The sequence below is a fragment of the Bemisia tabaci genome, chromosome 1 (assembly GCF_918797505.1).
Source record: "Bemisia tabaci chromosome 1, PGI_BMITA_v3".
NCBI classification, from domain to species: Eukaryota; Metazoa; Arthropoda; class Insecta; order Hemiptera; family Aleyrodidae; genus Bemisia; species Bemisia tabaci.
The window spans coordinates 91628767-91648174 of record NC_092793.1 but is presented as its reverse complement, the minus strand read 5'-3'; the positions used below and the strand labels follow the sequence as shown (position 1 = coordinate 91648174).

The window sequence follows — 19408 nt, the reverse complement described above, 5'->3', positions numbered from 1 at the left end:
ATAAATAGCTATAAAATAGCCTATCCGGCCGATACCTATTCGATAATCCTATTTTGGCTACTAGGGTTGTCCCGAAGCCCCCTCAGGTTTTCGTGGGGAGCGTAAAAAGGATTCATGATCATTAAATTCGGGGTTCCCGCGACCGCATTGGAAATTGATCGTATTAAAATTGAGGAGTGAAAAAAATGTTAACCTTTTGAGACCGCTATGAGTTTAAAATGGGTCCACTCGACCACCCAACACCCGAAAACGACCACTTTAAACAAAAAGGGTCGGTGTCCCCCTCCCCCACCCCACAAATTGCTTTCAAGTCGCAAACTTGACGGAGATTCTCCAGAATAAGATACCTCCTTACGTAATCGACCCCCACGAATACGAATTGGATGGTCTCGGAGCTCCTCCGATCTCTTGGGGGAGTTTGCGGGGGAGGGGGGGGCGGGCCGGCGGGGGTGCTATCATCGAATTTTAAAAATATCCGATAAAAACTTATGAAAAATCGGCATATTCATGCCTGAACGTCACAATAAAAACAACGTTTTGCGGATCTGCGGATATGTTATGAGTATCCTACGAATATCCAAAACATAGGATGGGTCGCCACTTGGATATCCTTTGGATAGCCATGGGATATCCACAGATACCTCCGTGGATATCCGTTTTTACCCTCGGATATCCGAGGACCATTCTATGAATATGCGTGTCCTATCTGGGAAGCCAGAGTGACACGTTAGGAACGGTTCATTACATGGTTTGCATTGTCAAAACCGATTGTAGAAGCGGTTTGTTTACTCAACAAATGCAGAAAAAAAAAAGATTATGAAAAGCAAATTGGAATAAAGTGAAATAATTTTCGTACCCAGACGTTCACATTTTTTTGGGGGGCAAAATTTTGAGAGAGCCTTTTTGTTCTTGATTGAAAAAAAAAACTTAATAACACAGGCAGCATGAGTTGAGCAGAAAAGGCGAGAGGAAAAAGTAATGCTTACACTATAGCATCATCGATGTTACGGTCCAGCATCTGAGGGTTAGGAGTTTTTCTATTGAAAGGCTGCCAAATACAAAAGAATAGGGGCTCTGGACTTCTTCTATCTTCAGGCGATATATTATAATGCTTGCATCCAGATTCCACCAAAACAAGCTTAATCCTGATCTTGTTGTAACCATTTTCTTCAGTGTGACTCTTGGTATAGAATTTGTTGTCTCGAGCATTTGTATTACTTTTGAAATTTTTGGTGCTATTGCTTAAAATCAAAAGGTCCAAAAGAGGTGGTCTTGATTTCTCCGATTGAGCACAATTGACGCCAAAACCTTCCAAGAAGCCCAGAATTGAGGGATCGAATGGATCCAACCGTGAAATGCGACATCCGGAAGTTTTGACGAAAAAAGCATCATCGACTGTAAAATAAAGAAGAAGATAGGTTTTTATTAAATTTTACGGGAAAGATTAGAGATAATGAGCTACTGCTTGAAAGGTTGCGTTCCTGTCGTGATGGACACCAAGGAAATTAATCACAAAGAAATTAATATTCTGTGGGAAGTTAGTCTGTTGCAGGCAAGAGGTACAGCCAAACAAATATACTCGTGACTGTGTAAATCGCACGAAAATCACGTTAGATACCTACGTCAAAAGAGTCTGAAATCTATTCCTTAGTGCACAATCTGCGTAGTTTGTAACACGATTTTTCAAGTTTCCCTCTTCTGAGGGCATTTTTTCTCAGTCACCACAGCCCACAATAATGAAACTGACCAAAAAGTGTCCCGAAGTATGCATACATTATTTATAAAATAATAATTGATGAAGTTCTAGCCGTTCGACGGCCTACGTCGCGTCTGTCCAAAGACATGAAGACGGAGCGCTAAAAGCAAAAAATGAAGCTTCTTTTCACTCACCTCTACTATTGGCTAGAGGATTGGCGGCGAAATCGGGACAAGTTTGAAATTCAAATGTTGGGCGGGAACTAAATAAAATTGCGAAAACAAAGTATTTTCGGTTGATTTTTGCCCAAATTCACTTACACACTCATATTTTTATAACTTTAGGTTAGTTTTGGTCCGTCGTCGACCGATTAATTTCATTTGGGAGTAACGGTCATCTACGACTGGAACGGCCTGTTTGAACCGGCAGAACCACCATGAGCAGAAGAAAAACTAACTTTATCTGAGATTACTGCCTGTTACCGAGCAAAAGTAGGTGTATTATTAATAGGACGCAGTCCCAACTTTCTTGATATATTCGTTTCAGGCATTTAAAATACGTTTCGAAGAAGAAATGTGGAAAAATCAAGAGGACAAGTTCAAATCAAATTTCCGTTTGCCGCCATGGATTCCCGCGCTCATTTACACACTCACACAAGCACCCAGCGCCAAACTAGGCCTCACTTTTTCCCCGTGCTTTACGAGCACTCCGTCTTTACGTTTTTGCGTCTGTCACTCAATTCTTAGATTTTAGCCATCATTAGACGCTAGCTGATAAGACATCGTTCTTAGCCACTTAAACATTTTTGAAAATAATGAAAAGTAGTTTTCTTCAATCAATATGAGTGGGACGTCATCTTCTGGCAAAAAAAAACAAAACAAAATTCCCTCCTTAAAAATTAAGGGGGAGGGGGCTGGTCTAGTTACCCCACAGCGTGGAACAACTAAGGTTAGAAAACCCGACCAAAAAATGGGAAAATAAGATTCCACTGTTTAATAATCCTACATTGAGACTGAGGAAAAAATAAAAAGTTAGCCTCGGCTGTCACATAAAGCTGATGGATGGAAAAAATTCTTTGAGTTGCAATTTTGGCATTTCCTCCGAAACTCCTGCCCAGTTTATACCCAAACCTACTTTCACTGCTGAATGTTATAAGAGGAAAAAGAAATTAAAAAAATACGTCACTAAGTACTTTTGAAAACTTCTATCAATATTTGTTCTTTTAGGGGAAGTCAACATAGTCCCCATCTTCATCATTTAACTATACTGCAGTATACGCTTTTCTCAGGTTCTACTTGAAGGATTTTCAAAAACATTTTTGTTAAATTCCTTAGACTTTATTCTACTTTTAGACGAAGCAGTTTTGAAAAATTTTGAAAGTTGAAATTTCCATGAATATTTTTTAAAACTAACATTTTTGTCAACAACTTAGGTTTTCAACCCCCCTTTTTTTCTTTTGAAGAGTGATAAAAAGAAACACTCTTGTCTGTAGTAAGTAAAATAGGTAAGGAAAAGAACAAAAAAGTTTTTTGGAAATCCATTGGTTACATTTTGTGAGAATTTTACCTCACGGTGAAAAATCATAGTTTTGAGAAAAACCTGTCTGAAGTTTGGAACACTCGTAAGGGTTCCATTGCTCTGTCTGTAACAAAACATTGCTTAACTGATTCAAAATTAACCATATTATACAAGTTTTGGTTCTTAAATACAGCTGAGATATCGACGGTGTAAGTCGGCAACCGCAAAACTCGGTTTGCGACGTTACGTAGACTTCCCATCATACCTTATTTTTTAAACCGAAAACTACTCGACGGCAATTCTTTATAATTGTAGTGATTTTTCTTCTCTGCGCGGAGAAAATTCTTCAAGGAATGATGTCAATTTGTTCTCCTTTACAAAAATAACATATAGGCGGAGATTTTCAGACACCGCAAACGAGATATGTGATTGCGGATTTACGCCGGAGATATGCAGAAATCGATTAGAAAAAAAAAACAAAAAAAATAAAAAGCTTTTGAAAAAAAACACTACCGCCGACTCCCCGTAAGATTAGGGTGCTTAAAAAAAATTTTAAGACCTATTCTCCAATCAAACTTCATGGTGCTAATGGACCTCAATAACGTGAGGATGGGTCTAATTTTGGGCTCGAACATTTCTTGGTAGATCCCAAACCCCCCAACCCCCTTTTTTTCGAAAAATGGTCTGATTTGGAGGATTTTTTTCCAAGCTGTATATTTACACACAATTCATTTTTTGGTGATTATTCAGATCAAATGCCTCATTTACCCGCATCTGATGAGAATCGAGTCGCCATGATTTTAACTTGGGGGCACACTCACGGGAAACACGTAATTTTCGGGAGGCATGAGAAAATCCGAGCAAAGGACTACGTGCAAAACGGGCCATTTGGGGCTCGAGGCGGATACTTTTGAGACTTGCCCTATTCATTCACCTAACAATGCCTCACCTTTTCCCGAAGTTTCAAGCCCCCCAAAGATTTTGGGGAGACGCGGCGGAGGGTCAAAGTTAAAAACCAGCAAAATTTTCGCGAATTTATTACTCGATAACCAAGAAGTTTTGGAAAATGCGGTTTAAACGAGCGTATTCAGCGTGACGAGAGCTTTCAGAAAATGTATAACATCATAGGGTTTTGTCAACTTCAGCTTGAATTATCGCCTCCGAAGCGCCGGAACGTTCAAAAAAGACCCCTTATTTTTTCACGTTTGGGCCGATTTAAAAATAAGCCATTTTTTTATTTTCGTGAAAAACTGATATATTGTTCCTGACTCTCTGTAGCCCCTCTAGCTCTTTACCGCATGCTGAGGAAATGTTTTGGTCGCGAGTTATGAGAGCGGAAAGGAGCGAAGGTCGGGAAAATCGGCTATTTTAAACTGCGCGCGCGGCGTTGATAGGAGGGAAAACGTCCCCTCCCACTCAGTTCGGCGAATCACACTCCTCTGCCGACCTCGCATTGTTGCCACATGTCTCCTAATCCGTCACCGCGCGCAGTTTAAAATAGCCGATTTTCCCGACCTTCGCTCCTTTCCGCTCTCATAACTCGCGACCAAAACATTTCCTCAGCATGCGGTAAAGAGCTAGAGGGGCTACAGAGAGTCAGTAACAATATATCAGTTTTTCACGAAAAAAAAAAAGGCTTTTTTTAAATCGGCCCAAACGTGAAAAAATAAGGGGTCTTTTTTGAGCGTTCCGGCGCTTCGGAGGCGATAATTCAAGCTGAAGTTGACAAAACCCTATGATGTTATACATTTTCTGAAAGCTCTCGTCACGCTGAATACGCTCGTTTAAACCGCATTTTCCAAAACTTCTTGGTTTTCGAGTAATAAATTCGCGAAAATTTTGCTGGTTTTTAACTTTGACCCCCCGCCGCGTCTCCCCAAAATTTTTGGGGGGCTTGAAACTTTGGGAAAAGATGGGGCATTGTTAGGTTAATGAATAGGGAAAGTCTCAAAGGTATCCGCCCCGAGCCCCAAATGGCCCGTTTTGCACGTAGTCCTTTCCGGTTTATGTTTTTCATATTTCTTTTCCATTGGTCAAGAAGTTCCAATGTTTTCGAACGATTCTTTTTTTGTAGGTGGTATAGCAGCGGGGAAAAGAAACGAATCCCTCCCCAAAAAACCCCAGGGGAGAGGGAGAGGGGTATTGGAGATTCATTGAAGGCACACTTTATGTGTCTTTGTCCAGAGGGTGACCATGTGATAACATCTTACCGTCTCCTCTAAAATTGCTTTGTACCCTTGAAATTACTCCCCCCCCCCTTTCACAGTATCTCTCCTTGCCTGCTACTCTCATCAACAAGTACAAGGTAGGAACTGTATTCGGAGCATAAATGGGGGCAGAAGACGAGTTCAGTATTTTTAACACTATTTTTAATATTACGTGGGTAATTAAATTTTTACAGCTACATTACAACTTTTCTATCGTGGACTGTTGCAAATTTGGCACATTCCTTCGGTGATTTTCAACGTGGTTTGCAGGACCATGCGCTCCTACCGAAAATGAAATCCCGACGCGAGTGTTCTAAAAATAGAGCCTTGAGCTTCACGGCGCTGTCACCGTTCAGGCACCAGCAGTGGTCTCCGCGCCTTCCAAATTTTCATCTTTTTCTTTTCCGGGAGGAACATTATTTGTTACGTTGCAACGACATCTATCGGGAATAAAGAATGGTAAATTTTCCATCCAGAGAATGAGCCGAAATATTGCTTCGATTTCACATCATGGTTGTGTCCGGTAATTTGCAACACAACAAGCATGAAGAAACATGGAGGGGACAGTCTGTGAAGGGAAGGGGAGTAATTTTAAGGATACAAAGCAATTTTAGAGGAGACTGTCAGATGTTATCAAATGGTCACCCTCTGGACAAAGACACAAAAAGTATGATTTTAATGAGTTTCCACTACGACCGGTGGCAGCCCGCTGGCCGGCTCATCCCTCCTCTCACCCGGGGGGAGGGGGTGGAGGATACGTTCCAAAGAGTCATTCGAATACATTGATACTTCTTGACCGCTTGGGGTCCACGTAAAAATGTGCGAGCTCAATTTGACCCATCTTCACATTATTGAGGTCCGTTATAGCACCAGGAAGTTTGAGTGGATCATAGGTCTTCAAAAAAAGTTTTTTTTTTTTTTTTTTTTTTTTAACACCCTACCCTAAAATCCTTGTAAATTTTCGGCTCTTTGATGCTACACTAAAGATAAATAATATTGCTTTGCTGACATGACGCTCAAAAAGGTTGATTTGTAGGATATAGTTTGCTATTGATTTCAGTGGTGCTTAAATTGGTTTTACGTCTAACAAATTCTACCATAGAATGAAACAGACAATGCCACTCAGTATAAATATGGCAATTTTTCGATTACTTACCTACATCTGTTAGAATGCCTTGAATGGGGATGAGGGGCAAATAATTGGAGTAATAGTATACGAGAATGCTTGAGATAATCAAGACTATGCCTAGGTGAGGAATAAACTTCCTGGTTGGCCATATCGCCACATACATCAGGCACCTGCAAAAAGGGAAAAAAATGTAATTTCATGACTAATTAAAAATATAAATTTGATTCATCACGCTTGCCAACAAAGAATTTATTTATTTTTCTTTCCAAAAATCTAAAAAACAACTATAATGGTATATTTAAATGGCGATCCTGGGAATCGCCTAAATCATCCGTCTGATTAAGTGTATTTCCCCGATGAAATCGGAATTTTCACCAAAATTCGAGTTTTGCTGAGGAAAATTCCATTTTTCGGCAAACTGAGGCTTGACAGAGATCACTCAGTCAAAAATATAAACAGTAACATCCTTCTAAAGCCTGAAAATATTTCCTGCTCTTTCTGAGGAAAAGGTTTTTCCAAGCAAATGCCTTAATTTAAAACCATGTAAACTTATCTGATAGAGTTGTGTATGAAAGAATGAGACAAAATTTATTTCCAGTCGGCGAATGAGGCTTCACCAACCTAATTATTCCTGTTAAAGCAGCAAATGCCCTAAGTTCCTCCAGCAGCTCGGTACCTGTTTTTCAAAATGTTGACTTTTATTTTTTTGATATTATTGCTATTTGGTATACAACTTCGTATTATTATTCTTGAGCGTTAAAGGACTGGCTCCTTGCTGTAATTTTTTCTGCCACCCATTCCAGGTATTTCTTGCACCCCTTTCTTGAGTATTATGCATACTTGGAATAATATAAGCTTCCCAAAATGACCACCTTTCTAGCTGCGGCTACAACAGGACCGTGCATGTCTCATTCACCACCAAGTAGATTCAAGGGGGCGCGAAATAATAGAACTAGAGGGCACCCGAGGGTTGACAGTTTTGGGACTTTCTTTGAAATTCAAAGATGATAGAAGCTAAGAAGGTGCCTTCTGGCATAAAAAAAAAAAAAAAAAAAAAAAAAACGCTCAATTTTTTCAGAATTTAGTATTTTTTGTCCTCACACTTGTCATTTTCATTATACGTGGTTATTCAAAAGAACTCCACTATTTATTCTCTGTGATTGCAAGGGGGAAGTATGGGAATAGTACATAACCTGACTTAACAGGGAATCTTTCTTTTTTTTGTTGATGTTGTTAATTTGCCACCGAAAGGATTAAATACAGAATAAAATTACATCAAATCGGATGAGAAACAGCACAAAAGAAAACAGTAAAATTACGAGAGGTAAGTTATAACAAGATAACTATAGACTGTCTACACACTTTTGGATGGCTGCCGGAAATCGCCGTTTGGCATGTCAACAGCAGCGTCGATTGTCTACAGGGAATCTAAGTACAGTCGGAATAACTAAGAGGTGCTGTGAATACATAGAAGTTAATTGAATAAATTATCAATTTTTTCAGCAGCTGTTGGCGTTACCTATACCTAGAACTGATCACGGCGAGATTGCGGTCGCTGTTGGTTGAGTTCCACTCGTGCCTTCTAGGGTGGGACAAACGTAAATATTTTTTTATTTTTTAATTTTCATTTTTTTTTTTTTAAATTCTAAAACGGCAAAGGGTCGAACGTAAACGTTCCACGCCGTAACTCCTCCGACTTCATTGCAAACAAGGGTGTTGCAGTTTTGAGGGCTCAAATTCTCCGATTTTTCATTTTATTAAAAATTGCTCTCGGCGCAAGTGTCAGAATTTTACAAACCAAGGTATTCCCATTTACTGTAAAATGCAGAATTCATTATTGAAAGGAGAAAATCGATTTACTGATAATCAATATTGGTTTTCGCGATTTTACGTAAAAAATGACAATTTTTCAGTATACTTCATGCCTGTGGTACACAGGCTATATAATATAATCACAATGTGCTAGAGCACCGATGAAGTCACTCCTAGCTAGAACGATGCATTTCTAGCCTCTTGCTCGCCGGAAAGTGAAAACCATAGGTACGACATTTTTCAACACGGCGGTTCTAGTATGGGAGAATCGCGGGCTGGGAGTGATCTCCGGAGCTTATTAATTTAAATCGATAATTATATTTGCGAATTATGGCCAATTATGTTGACCTAAATCATAAGAAATTAAAAAATATACGAGACTTCCAGTTTTTATAGAATAATTTTATACCCGCATTTTCTGAACGAAACCCGGAGCCCGCGCATGGCATCACCGCACACTTATTATCTCAGGAGTACTGGACAAAACCGTCTCAAAAAGTGACTTTATCGTTGCTCCAGTACATACTGCGACTGCATTGTACTTCATGCTGTGGTAACTTTTCGAAAGGAACAATTATACAGGCCTAAATTGGAAAAAACGCTGAGATTCCAATATTCAGAAAATAATCGTATTAGCTCTTCCTCTGCACCCACCGATTGAGGTTTCTTTTGAAAACAAGCTTTGCCGAGGAAATTCAATTTTCCAGGAAATTGGTGCTTGATAGAGATACATCGTAGCCATTTTCAGATTCTGCAACCAAAATTACCGGGGATCGCATTACCATCCATCTCTAGCACGCCTCTCTTAGTCGCAAGTTCAAGTGAAGACGTCCGGTGGTTGCGTGCAGTCAGGTCCTATGGAGACTTCGGCCTCTCAACACTGTGTGGTGCTTATTTGTTGCTGAGCAATTCAGAAGCAAGTCCATTCCTTGTCCAGGCCTGACCACGTGCGCAAAATTCAATTCGTTCTTTGACAGATGTGGGACTTTCCTTCCACCCATAATCGGTCGGCATTTTTGCATTTCTAATGGCTTACCTATTGTAGTCAAGTCGAGTCGGAATGTATAGACACCACTTGCAAAGACAGTCATAGGTAAAGAGTTCATGCATCTTCCAATTACCTACCTGGGATGTCCTGAATCTGATGACAAAGAACACTTCAAATATCCATCCTACAAAGTGTTAAGACTTCGAACGCACGGCACATAACAAAGTATGGTGCAAACTTTATTAGTATTAGCACGGAAAAAAGTACCTTACGCGCTTACCTTCATAATCGAATCATTTCTATATGAGTGAATCAATATTTAAAAGTCGACTTATTCTCTATGTACCTGGCAGGTATAGTCATTTTTCAAATTTTCCGTAATTCATCTTTTCAAATTATTACCTGCTAGATTGGGCTATGTAACGAATGTGCGCTGTGCCGAGCCGCGGTATGTTATATGTATAGAGATTCGACCAGTTTAATCCGATGTCCTTAAACTGACTGATAAGATGCAGAGGAAATAAGAAATTACTGAGATAAGGTTTTATAGAACACGGTGGCGGCTTTACTTGCAAATTAACCACATCCCTTAAGTGTCGATGCAGATGGAACAAGAGTGTAGGGTGACAATGGTAACATGGTAAAACAAATCCGTGGTGTACCTACCTACAATAAAACGGGCATTTCATTTTGTGCAACCAAAAATTGTGGCTATAATTTTCCAAGAATACGTGGCCTAGATTTTCTTTTTTAAAAAAATGTACAGTTAACACGATTTCTTCTGCTTTTTCTACAAAGAATTTTGAGGTATTTACAACTCGATTTTCGTCTTAAACGAAGTGGAAAACTTCGTGCGGTTCGGACAACAATCATAATGACTTGACTCTCCGCGTTCTCTTCGATTCATACTAACAGTAAATTAGTGATGTCGATATTTTAGACCAAAATATCGATAATATCGTATCAATATTTCAACGTCGATATATCGTCCGTATCGATACATTTATCTTTAGAAATATCGAGTCAATTTTTCTTTCTTTCTTCTGCTGAGTTGTGTGCCTAATATTACTCTGTTGGCGTATATTTAAGGTATCTTGAAGATATCTTGAATTTTAAAAACACCTCTTCCGATAACGTAAAAAGGTTTCTAAGAATCGACTTGAAGACGTCTCAAAAACGCAGGTATTTTTTTATAACGGTTTAAACACATCTTGAAAATACCTTTAATTTGTCTTAGAGATGTGTGTTTTTTTAAGATGCTTTGAAGACGAAAAAAGAGATGTCTTTTTGCTATCAGGGAAGGAAAGAGGTTGGAGCCAAGGCCGAAATTTTTCGAAGAAATAGAGGGGCGAAATGCACTTACGATAACAGTTGGCTTCCAAAACAAAGTATGGTTGGTTCGTGTGCAGAAAGCGCATAATAAGAAGCGCCAGCGAGAAAAACTCACCTTAGATAAGGATATATGAGAGAGACGCTTAGATCCTCTGCAGCTCATCACAAAATTGGATAGGTAGGTCTGATATGCTAGTTTACGAGCCGAGACTTTGGGTTAAAGGATCGTCAACATGCGAAAAAACATGATCCATTGCATAGAGATTTTCCACTCGACACCGCGATGATGGATCACTTTAGGAGCTGTAACACCTGTGCAGAGGGAAAAAAAACTTTTACATCAAAATTTCAAGAGACCAGGAGGCAAATTACCCTCTGAAACCTGGAATTTCGTCTAAAACACCGCAATCACACGCTGAATGTGGGAGCTGAATGTGGCTTGAATGTGGAAGTCATCGGCCCGATGCCTGAATTTTGCGCGTGACGCGCAAAATTCAGCAACGATTCTCAGCAACCATCGGACCAATTTTGAATTTGTCTGAACTATTCGAGTAGATTTGATACACATCTGGATGAAAATAACTCGAATTTGCTAAATTTTAGCCATTGGGCGACGACTGTGGACTTCCACATTCAGCTGCTAAATTCAGCGTCTGATTGCGGCATAATTTTGGTGCCGCTGCCGGCTGTTGTGACGTCAAGCGACACGATTGAACCTGCCCAGCGCGGTGCGTGTAAACAACCTCGCATCCCCAATGCATTACTATAGGGAGAAACAACTTTTCTTTCTTTTAGGCTTCAGCGGGATTTTTTTCTAAATTTGATTTTTCAGGCATGTAAAGGTGGTTCTTAGCTTCATTCTTACCAAGTTTGAAGGAAATCGCACCGACAGTTTTTTTTTTTTTTTTTTTTTTTTAAGTGTTGATGAAATCTCGGTTCGGTAGCTTCATATATTCCTTTAACTAGCCGCGATTACCTCGCTATGCGAGCTGTCACGCCCAGCCGCGGAGTGCCCCTGGACCCCCGGTTTCTTGCTCCGCGATGAACTTGCGACTCGCTCCGAGAGCCGCCCCTCATAGTAGTGAACCCCCTGATACCTGAAACGTCATCTATGATGCTATGACGTCACGTGACACGATTGAACCTGTTCAGCACGGCGCGCGTAAACAACCTCTTACCTATCCCAAATGCATTACTATAGGGAGAAACAACTTACAGCTCTTGCGGGCGTCCTGGACAATATTCACGAATCGGAACAATTTTGATCTACCCCTCGCTACAACAGCGAAGCGTGTACAAAGTTTAAAAAAAATCGCCCCGGCCGATTTTTTTCTAAGATGGAAAGAGTGAGCCGGTACGGCAGCTCCTTTATATAGATGAATAAATATTTGAAAAATTGCCCCCCCCCCCTTCACACCACGGCCCATGCGTGGTCCCCTCTCCCCTTAAATTAAGACCAGGGTATCAGTACCCTCTGCAGCTGGCAAGGTGGAGCAATGGAGCATCTTCAAGCGCAGCAATGCGCTGCACCACGTTTTGTTCATGCTACCGACCGTTATCCCACCGCAAGCCGTTTCGAAGCGCGTTCAATTTGGTCTCTCTACAGCCATGACAACATACGCCCATAACAACATTTGGTACGCCTTTCCTTCAGGATATAGAGACTTGATTCAGTCATTCTCCGTTGCAGGTCTTGGCGTCAAGGACCCTTTAGCAAATAATGTTCCACGTTCAATATTTCAAGCATGGCACCTGAACTTAAATACAAAATACCACTTAGTTTCCCTAGCAACTTGTAAGAGGTAACTTTCAGAACTATTTGAAGACTGTAGAGAGTCTCAATGCATTTTCTCTAGATTTTTTTTGCAGAATGTTTCCAAAATTGCAGAATGTTTCCACGGACGCACGACATGGTAAGCTGTGAAACTTCCCTCGGACTCTCACGAAGCATTGTTTTCGCACACTTGACAAGTTGCACATGCATGTTTACTAAACATGTTTTAATTACCTGAGTTAGCTAGCAGATGAAAACCTCTGTCAAGAGGGGAAGTTGCAGGCATGTAAGCAAAACATTAGAGGGAAGCGAGAATATGCGCGGGGAATATTGATTTTTGAGGACGACCCTCGTGGTCTCGTGAGGAGGCGCTCGGAGCAGCGGTGGTTCACGACTGAAGTACTCAAGTCCACTATGCTTTGCTCTCAGCCACCGGATTTCAAATCCCACTGCATCGCAACCGCCGCGGTGCACCATGGTCTGGAGGTGCCGAATTTATAATGGCCAAACATCCGAAAATGATCAACAAGTCATACAAATTGATACTCCTAAGTTTTGAGGAGCGCTAATTTCATGAGGTCGGTTATACGATATTTTATAATTCAAGATAGGGGAAGCAGGCTTTCACATCCTCATTCAGGAAATTTGCCAAAGAAATTCAGGAACTTATAAAAAGGTCAAATAAAACGGCATTATTTTGTGTATTCTAGAGAGCCACCAATCTTGTATTAGATATAAATTTTGCATCAGTGGTGAGGCGTGGATGATCTACTTCCCCACATTTGAAGCTATCGTAAAGAATCGATCCTAAAGGTGTTCGATGCAAACACACTTTTTATCGATCCTTTTCCATAGGTTTAAAAGGCAGATCAATCGATATGTTACAGTAAAAACCCGAAATCAGTGAAAACTAGTTTTCACAAACCCCCTTCGAGAGAACTAGTTTCCAGCATCCTATATATTAAAATGCAAAGTCCCGAATCTTGGGGCATTAACTTTGAGAGAACCACCGGACCGATTTGCATGGGATTTTTTTTTAAATGGAAGCCCCTGAGCTGTAGATTTGCAGGCTGTGATCGTTTTTTCGATTTTCTCAAATTTTCTCCCATAATTTTCTAAAATTGTCTTCGATGCATTAAAACGGAGGTCCGAATCTTTGGACGTTAACTTTGAGAGAACCACCGGGCCGATTTGCATGGGGTTTTTTTTAAATGAAAGCCTGTGATCTGTAGATTTACAGGCTGTGATCGTTTTTTCGATTTTCTTAAATTGTCTTACTTTTATCGACGAGTGAAGTTTAGCTGGGCTCAAATTTTCTCCCATTTATTCAGACTAAAGTCCGCATTTTGGGACATAAACTTTGAGAGAACCACCGGACCGATTTGCATGGAGTTTTTTTTAAATGAAAGCTTCTGATCTGTAAATTTGCAGGCTGTAATGGTTTTTTCGATTTTCTCAAATTTTCTTACTTTTATCGACGAGTAAAGTTCAGCTGTTTCGAGCGGTCATCTGGCCGCTACCTGCTTGCCCGTCTCTAGATACCCCCACTAGGGTCTCAGCCACCCCTCCCACCACGTTCTTTCGGCTATCTCCGTTTTCTTTCGTATAGCTTTCCTCCCACCAACCTCAAAGAAGGTTTGGGTCGCATTGTCGTTCGTCACTCACCACCCACATTCCGTCGCAATCTCTCAGCTACTCCGCTTCACCACTTCTTGATAGGCATCCTGGCGCGGCGGTTTGACTGACCCTGACTTGTTAACTGCAGCGGTGCGCACACGTATTGCTAACAACATGTATTGTTATGGACATTTCATTCTTATTTGTTCTTTTCTCTTTCCAACTTTGTTTCAAATTTACTTCGTTTCTTCCTCTCTCTTTATTTTGTTGGTCGGTCGACTACGTTGATCGGCTTTTTGCTATTGAAAGCACATTAAGACTTCATGGATTTTCAATATCATCATTTGATCTTCCGGAATTGCTTCCAATTAACCTGAATCTTCAAGGGTCAGAGCCTGACTCTCCTCCCCCTAAAACTATGATTCCATGATTTCTGCCGCTAACCCAGAGCAACATCAAATTATTTCTGAAATAATTAGTCTCATCCAAAATCCATCTTACACGTGTAATGCGATTTTCATTGATGGTCCAGGAGGATCGGGAAAAACTTTCGTTTAAGAATGTCTTACTGCGTATTGTACAAAGGAAAACTTAGACGTCATCTCCGTTGCTTGGACAGGTATCGCCGCATCGTTGCTACCTAACGGTCGGCCGGTTCATAGCAAATTCAAAATTCCTTCGGTTCTGAATGAGAATTCTGTGTCGAGTCTCACGGTTAGCTCAAGAGAGGCTGAGACTATTCAGAAAACAACGATCATTTTTTGGGGCGAAGCTCCCATGGTTATCACGCATGCTCTGGCATGCATCGACCGACTTCTTATTTAGAGAATGGGTAATGATATCCCTTTTCGAGGAAAAATTGTCGTCTAGGGTGGTGATTTTAGACAGGTTTTACCCGTTGTTCCGCATGCTTCTCGCCAAACATTAGTGCAAAATGCAATCAAATTCTCACCACTTTGACCTCTTTTCAAAATCAGAAAACTTACTCAAAATATGAGAACTTTGCAAGACGAAGCGGAGTTTGCAAAATTTTAACTCGAAATAGGTGATGGTGTTTACCTTTCTGCTAAAAAAGGCCATGCCGGAATTCATTGATTTACCGACAAGCAGTATTATTGAAACTGATATTATTACTGAAATTTATGGAAAAGATAGCTTCCTCATGTTCGAACGTAGATTTCACAAACTGCGCAATTCTGGCCCCTAAAAATAAGCATTGCAATGAAATTAACGACAAGGTTGTTGAAGTTCTTTCAGGTGTCTCTAAAACGTACTTCAGTGTTAACAGGCTCATTGTAGAGGAGGAGGGAGAGGCTCTCAATTTTCCCCTCGAATTCTTGGACAGTCTTAATCTTAGTGGCTTACCACCGCATAAACTCACACTTTTGGAGGGGGTTTTTGTCATGCTTTTAAGAAACCTCAACGTTTCTAAAGGTTTATCGAATGGTACCCGATTGATCGTCTGGAAACGCTATGAAAATTGTCTTGATTTGCAGGTCATTTCCGGCGAGAAGGCCGGTGAAAGAATTTCACTGCCAAGAATTGATTTGTCACCTGCAGACTCCTCTCTCCCTTTCTCTTTTAAGAGGCGACAATTTCCAATTCGCATTGCGTTCTGCATGACCATCATCAAAGCTAAGGGTCAAACACTGAAGCGAGTCGGCATTTATTTACCCCAAACAGTTTTTGGCCATGGTAAACTATATGTTGCACTCTCACGAGCTACATCGTACAAAAATTTTGAAGTCCAAATTCTTCCCAAAGGCAACCGTACAAAAAACATCGTGCACAAAGAGGTGCTTCGATCTTGTATAAATCCCAAAAACCCCATAGTCATTAGAAAATTATCAAAAAATAAAAATAAAAAAAATTTAAACAGTAACACAAAAAAAAAGAAAAATTAATAATGCGAGCTTTTTATAACATTTTTCGGTAGAATGGCAGTCTCCACCCTGTAACGCAGAGAGGCAGTTAAATTCCTTGATCTTCTGCCGCAGAATCATCATCATTATTAAATAGATTCAACTAATCGCTCCGATTCCAAATAAGCTACTGCACCACCATTGCTAGCTGTGGAGGGCGCCCGTAGGGCGCCCGGAGCAGCTAGTTGAAAACTAAAATTAGCTGGGACCCTCCAAGTATAGCATTTTTCAACGGAAAAATCGCGGGATATATTGCAATTTTATCGGCGATACAATCGCCAGAATCATCAACATCTGAACAATTATCCTCGATCTTAACGGAGTAAAATCACGATTTTATCGCTCAGCAATTTATCGCGATAGTTTCGACATAAAAATCGCGATAACCGGCGATTTTATCGAACCTAAAATTGCGATGTGTAGCCATTTAATCGCCATGTATAGCAGTTTTTAATGCGAAAAGATCTCGATAAATTGCCACCGATATAATCGCGATAACCGACCGATAAAATCGCTATTTATAGCGATCACTGCTACTTGGGCCTCACCGTTGGAACCCGTTTTATCTACTTGGATATTAGTAAAAACTAGTTTTAACTGGTAAAAACTAGAATTACTTACTTAGGGAAAAGTATTTCACACACTTTCGCCTCTGCAAGGGTTGCACTCTACAGATACCTAGATAAATTTGCAACTCAACAGACCTCCTCAAATTTTTTGAATTTTCAAAAGTTAATACACAGAAGATACTTGGAAATTCGAAAGAAAAGTACTACATATGTATAAAAGGGGGAAAAATTGTTTAAAGAAAAAAGTACCCTTCACAATTTGACCGCAACAGGCAAATTATAGCTATTACACCTCCTTGCTTTTGTGAAAAAAAAAAAAAGAAATTGACTTTATTGCTGTTCGATATGTAGCAGCAGTCGGGATTTAAAAAAGAATTATCTTTTGACAAAGTCCTTGTAAATACAGCACCCATCTTATCATCCGAAGAAATTTTAACAATATCGATGTCACCTTTTCTAAAATTTTCATTTACAAAATGATAGTTATATTCAATATGTTTTTAATCTTTGGTCAAGTTTCTGAGTTTAGCAATTGCAAGAGCTCCTGAATTATCTTCATATATCTTTACTTTATTCTTGACATCTATGCTAAAAGTTTCTGGGAGATTTATTACAAACACTATTTCAGTAGTAGCCTCAGATAAAGCAATATATTCGGCATATGTTGATGATTTTGTGACAAAATTTTGCTTACGGGTTTTCCAATGGATTGAGTTACCTACCAGAAAATCGAATAACATATCCAGAAGTAGATTTGCGGTCAACAGGATCTCCTGCCCAGCTGAATCAACAAATGAGTCCAAAATTTCATCGGCATTAGATTTTATAAAGCATAGGCAATTTAAAATCTTTAGATATGAGTAAATACCTACTTTAGAATTCTAAGTGCATATTTATAATGTGTCGAATCAGCACAAGTAGTAAATGTACTGATGTAATTAACGCTGTATGTACGTTATGTCAGGACGAGTTGCGCTACTTATGTATAGAAGAGCACCGATAGGATTTCTAAAAGCTAAATTTGGGTCGAGATTTTCAGCCGCATCTACATGAAGATCACCTTTAGTGGGTGTATTATAAGGTTTAGCATCTTTAATTTGAAATTTTCCGCATAGATATTCAAAATAATTCGTTTGACTTAAGGTTATCGATTTTTTTTAACATCATAATCAATATCAATACCTAGATACTTCGTTACTTTGCCAAGATCTTTCACTTTGAACCTTTTTTCAAGTTTCTTTTTTACTGAGTCGATAACACAGCCCTGCGTTTTTTTGGTCATGTCACGTTGCATGGCATGTCTTGATTGATTCTTATGTATTTTTTAGCGCTGAGTTCGGGAAAAATATCGAAAAAATTCCATCACGTCAGGATTTTCCGCAAATTCAAAATTTTGGTTTTTTTTTTGGGGGGGGGGGAATTCCGAAAAATTGATTTTTTTTTTCAATCTGACCATTGATTTTGGTCTCTAGTATCTCTACTAAGTATGAAATATCTATTGCACGTCAAAAGGAAGCCTGAAAAAGTGATAAATGTCCGAATTTCGTCAAATTTTATGCAATTTTTGGTGATTTTTATCACCAAAAAATCGTTTTCCGGTCAAAATTTTTAAAAGTACGACTCGAAAAAAATTTATTCCCCCATAATTTACTTCCCTTAGTACCCCCTAATCAACAGAAAAAGTAAACACAAGTTTCTAAAATATTGAGAAGAGGGGGGAGGCGCCAAGATTCGGTCATTTGGCCGAAATTACGAATTTTCACCACAAAAAAGAACCGAATCTCGGACAAACAACATACCACTTCGTCTGGCATTTCAGCACTGATAAGTCAGGATAAAATCCCACTGAACTCATGATAGAACGCTAGACAAGTTGAAACCTGTGAAAATGCGTCGGGGTATCAACAATGTAGGTATGTGCAACTAAGTCGGGACCTGCGCGAAACGGCGCGGCGCCCTGCGAAAATAAGCCGCGACCCGCGTGGAGCTCTCATGACATCTAGGAAACTTAAGTTTACTTTTTCTGGTGATTAGGGGGTACTAAGGGAAGTAAATTATGGGGGAATAAATTTTTTTCGAGTCGTACTTTTAAAAATTTTGACCGGAAAACGATTTTTTTGGTGATAAAAATCACCAAAAAATGCATAAAATTTGACGAAATTCGGACATTTATCACTCTTTCAGGCTTCCTTTTGACGTGCAATAGATATTTCATACTTAGTAGAGATACTAGAGACCAAAATCAATGGTCAGATTGAAAAAAAAAATCAATTTTTCGGAAATTCCCCCCCCCCCCAAAAAAAAACCAAAATTTTGAATTTGCGGAAAATCCTGACGTGATGGAATTTTTTCGATATTTTTCCCAAACTCAGCGCTAAAACATACATAAGAATCAATCAAGACATGCCATGCAACGTGACATGACCAAAAAAACGCAGGGCTGTGTAACTCTTCTCTCTTTACTAGCAACAAGCAAGCCTTCCACAGAAACTAATATGTAAACTAAACGGCCAGCTGAAATAGGTATAACACACAAACAATAATCAACTTTGCTCCTTACGAGTATGCAGATTAAACTGTTTCGATATTCGTTAAATGTATCGTGCCAATTTCTTCGACTTCATCGTGGTCCATACGACGATTTTTTTTAATTCATAGATCATGATATCTGAGGCTTTGGGCTGTTTAATATAAACAAGAAAGGTAATTTTGATATTTAGAGAAGCTATTCCTACATCCATTTGGTCAATTTTTAAGTTGAACTGACAACAATATGCCAAGAGTAATTTTAAAGTTTGGGTCTGGGCAACAGGTGAGTGAATCTTATCAAATCATTCTCCTTGC

At 39.6% G+C, this 19408-nt stretch overlaps 1 protein-coding gene across 5 annotated transcripts in view; it reads right to left on the bottom strand.

Annotated features, from left to right (window-relative positions):
- The window catches only part of LOC109040428 (uncharacterized), a 57675-nt gene extending 44816 nt beyond the window's left edge, over window positions 1–12859 (bottom strand). The window contains exons 1-4 of one of the 5 annotated variants that reach the window (XM_019056366.2): window positions 12691–12859; window positions 10798–10994; window positions 6578–6720; window positions 987–1395 (exon numbers count right to left, since the gene is read on the bottom strand). In XM_019056366.2, the coding sequence (XP_018911911.1) occupies window positions 987–1395; window positions 6578–6713 (545 nt within the window). In that variant the 5' untranslated portion in view covers window positions 6714–6720; window positions 10798–10994; window positions 12691–12859. The other 4 variants (XM_072306506.1, XM_019056365.2, XM_019056369.2 and 1 more) reach the window with 4 other exon arrangements.
- Between the last annotated feature and the right edge of the window lie 6549 nt (window positions 12860–19408).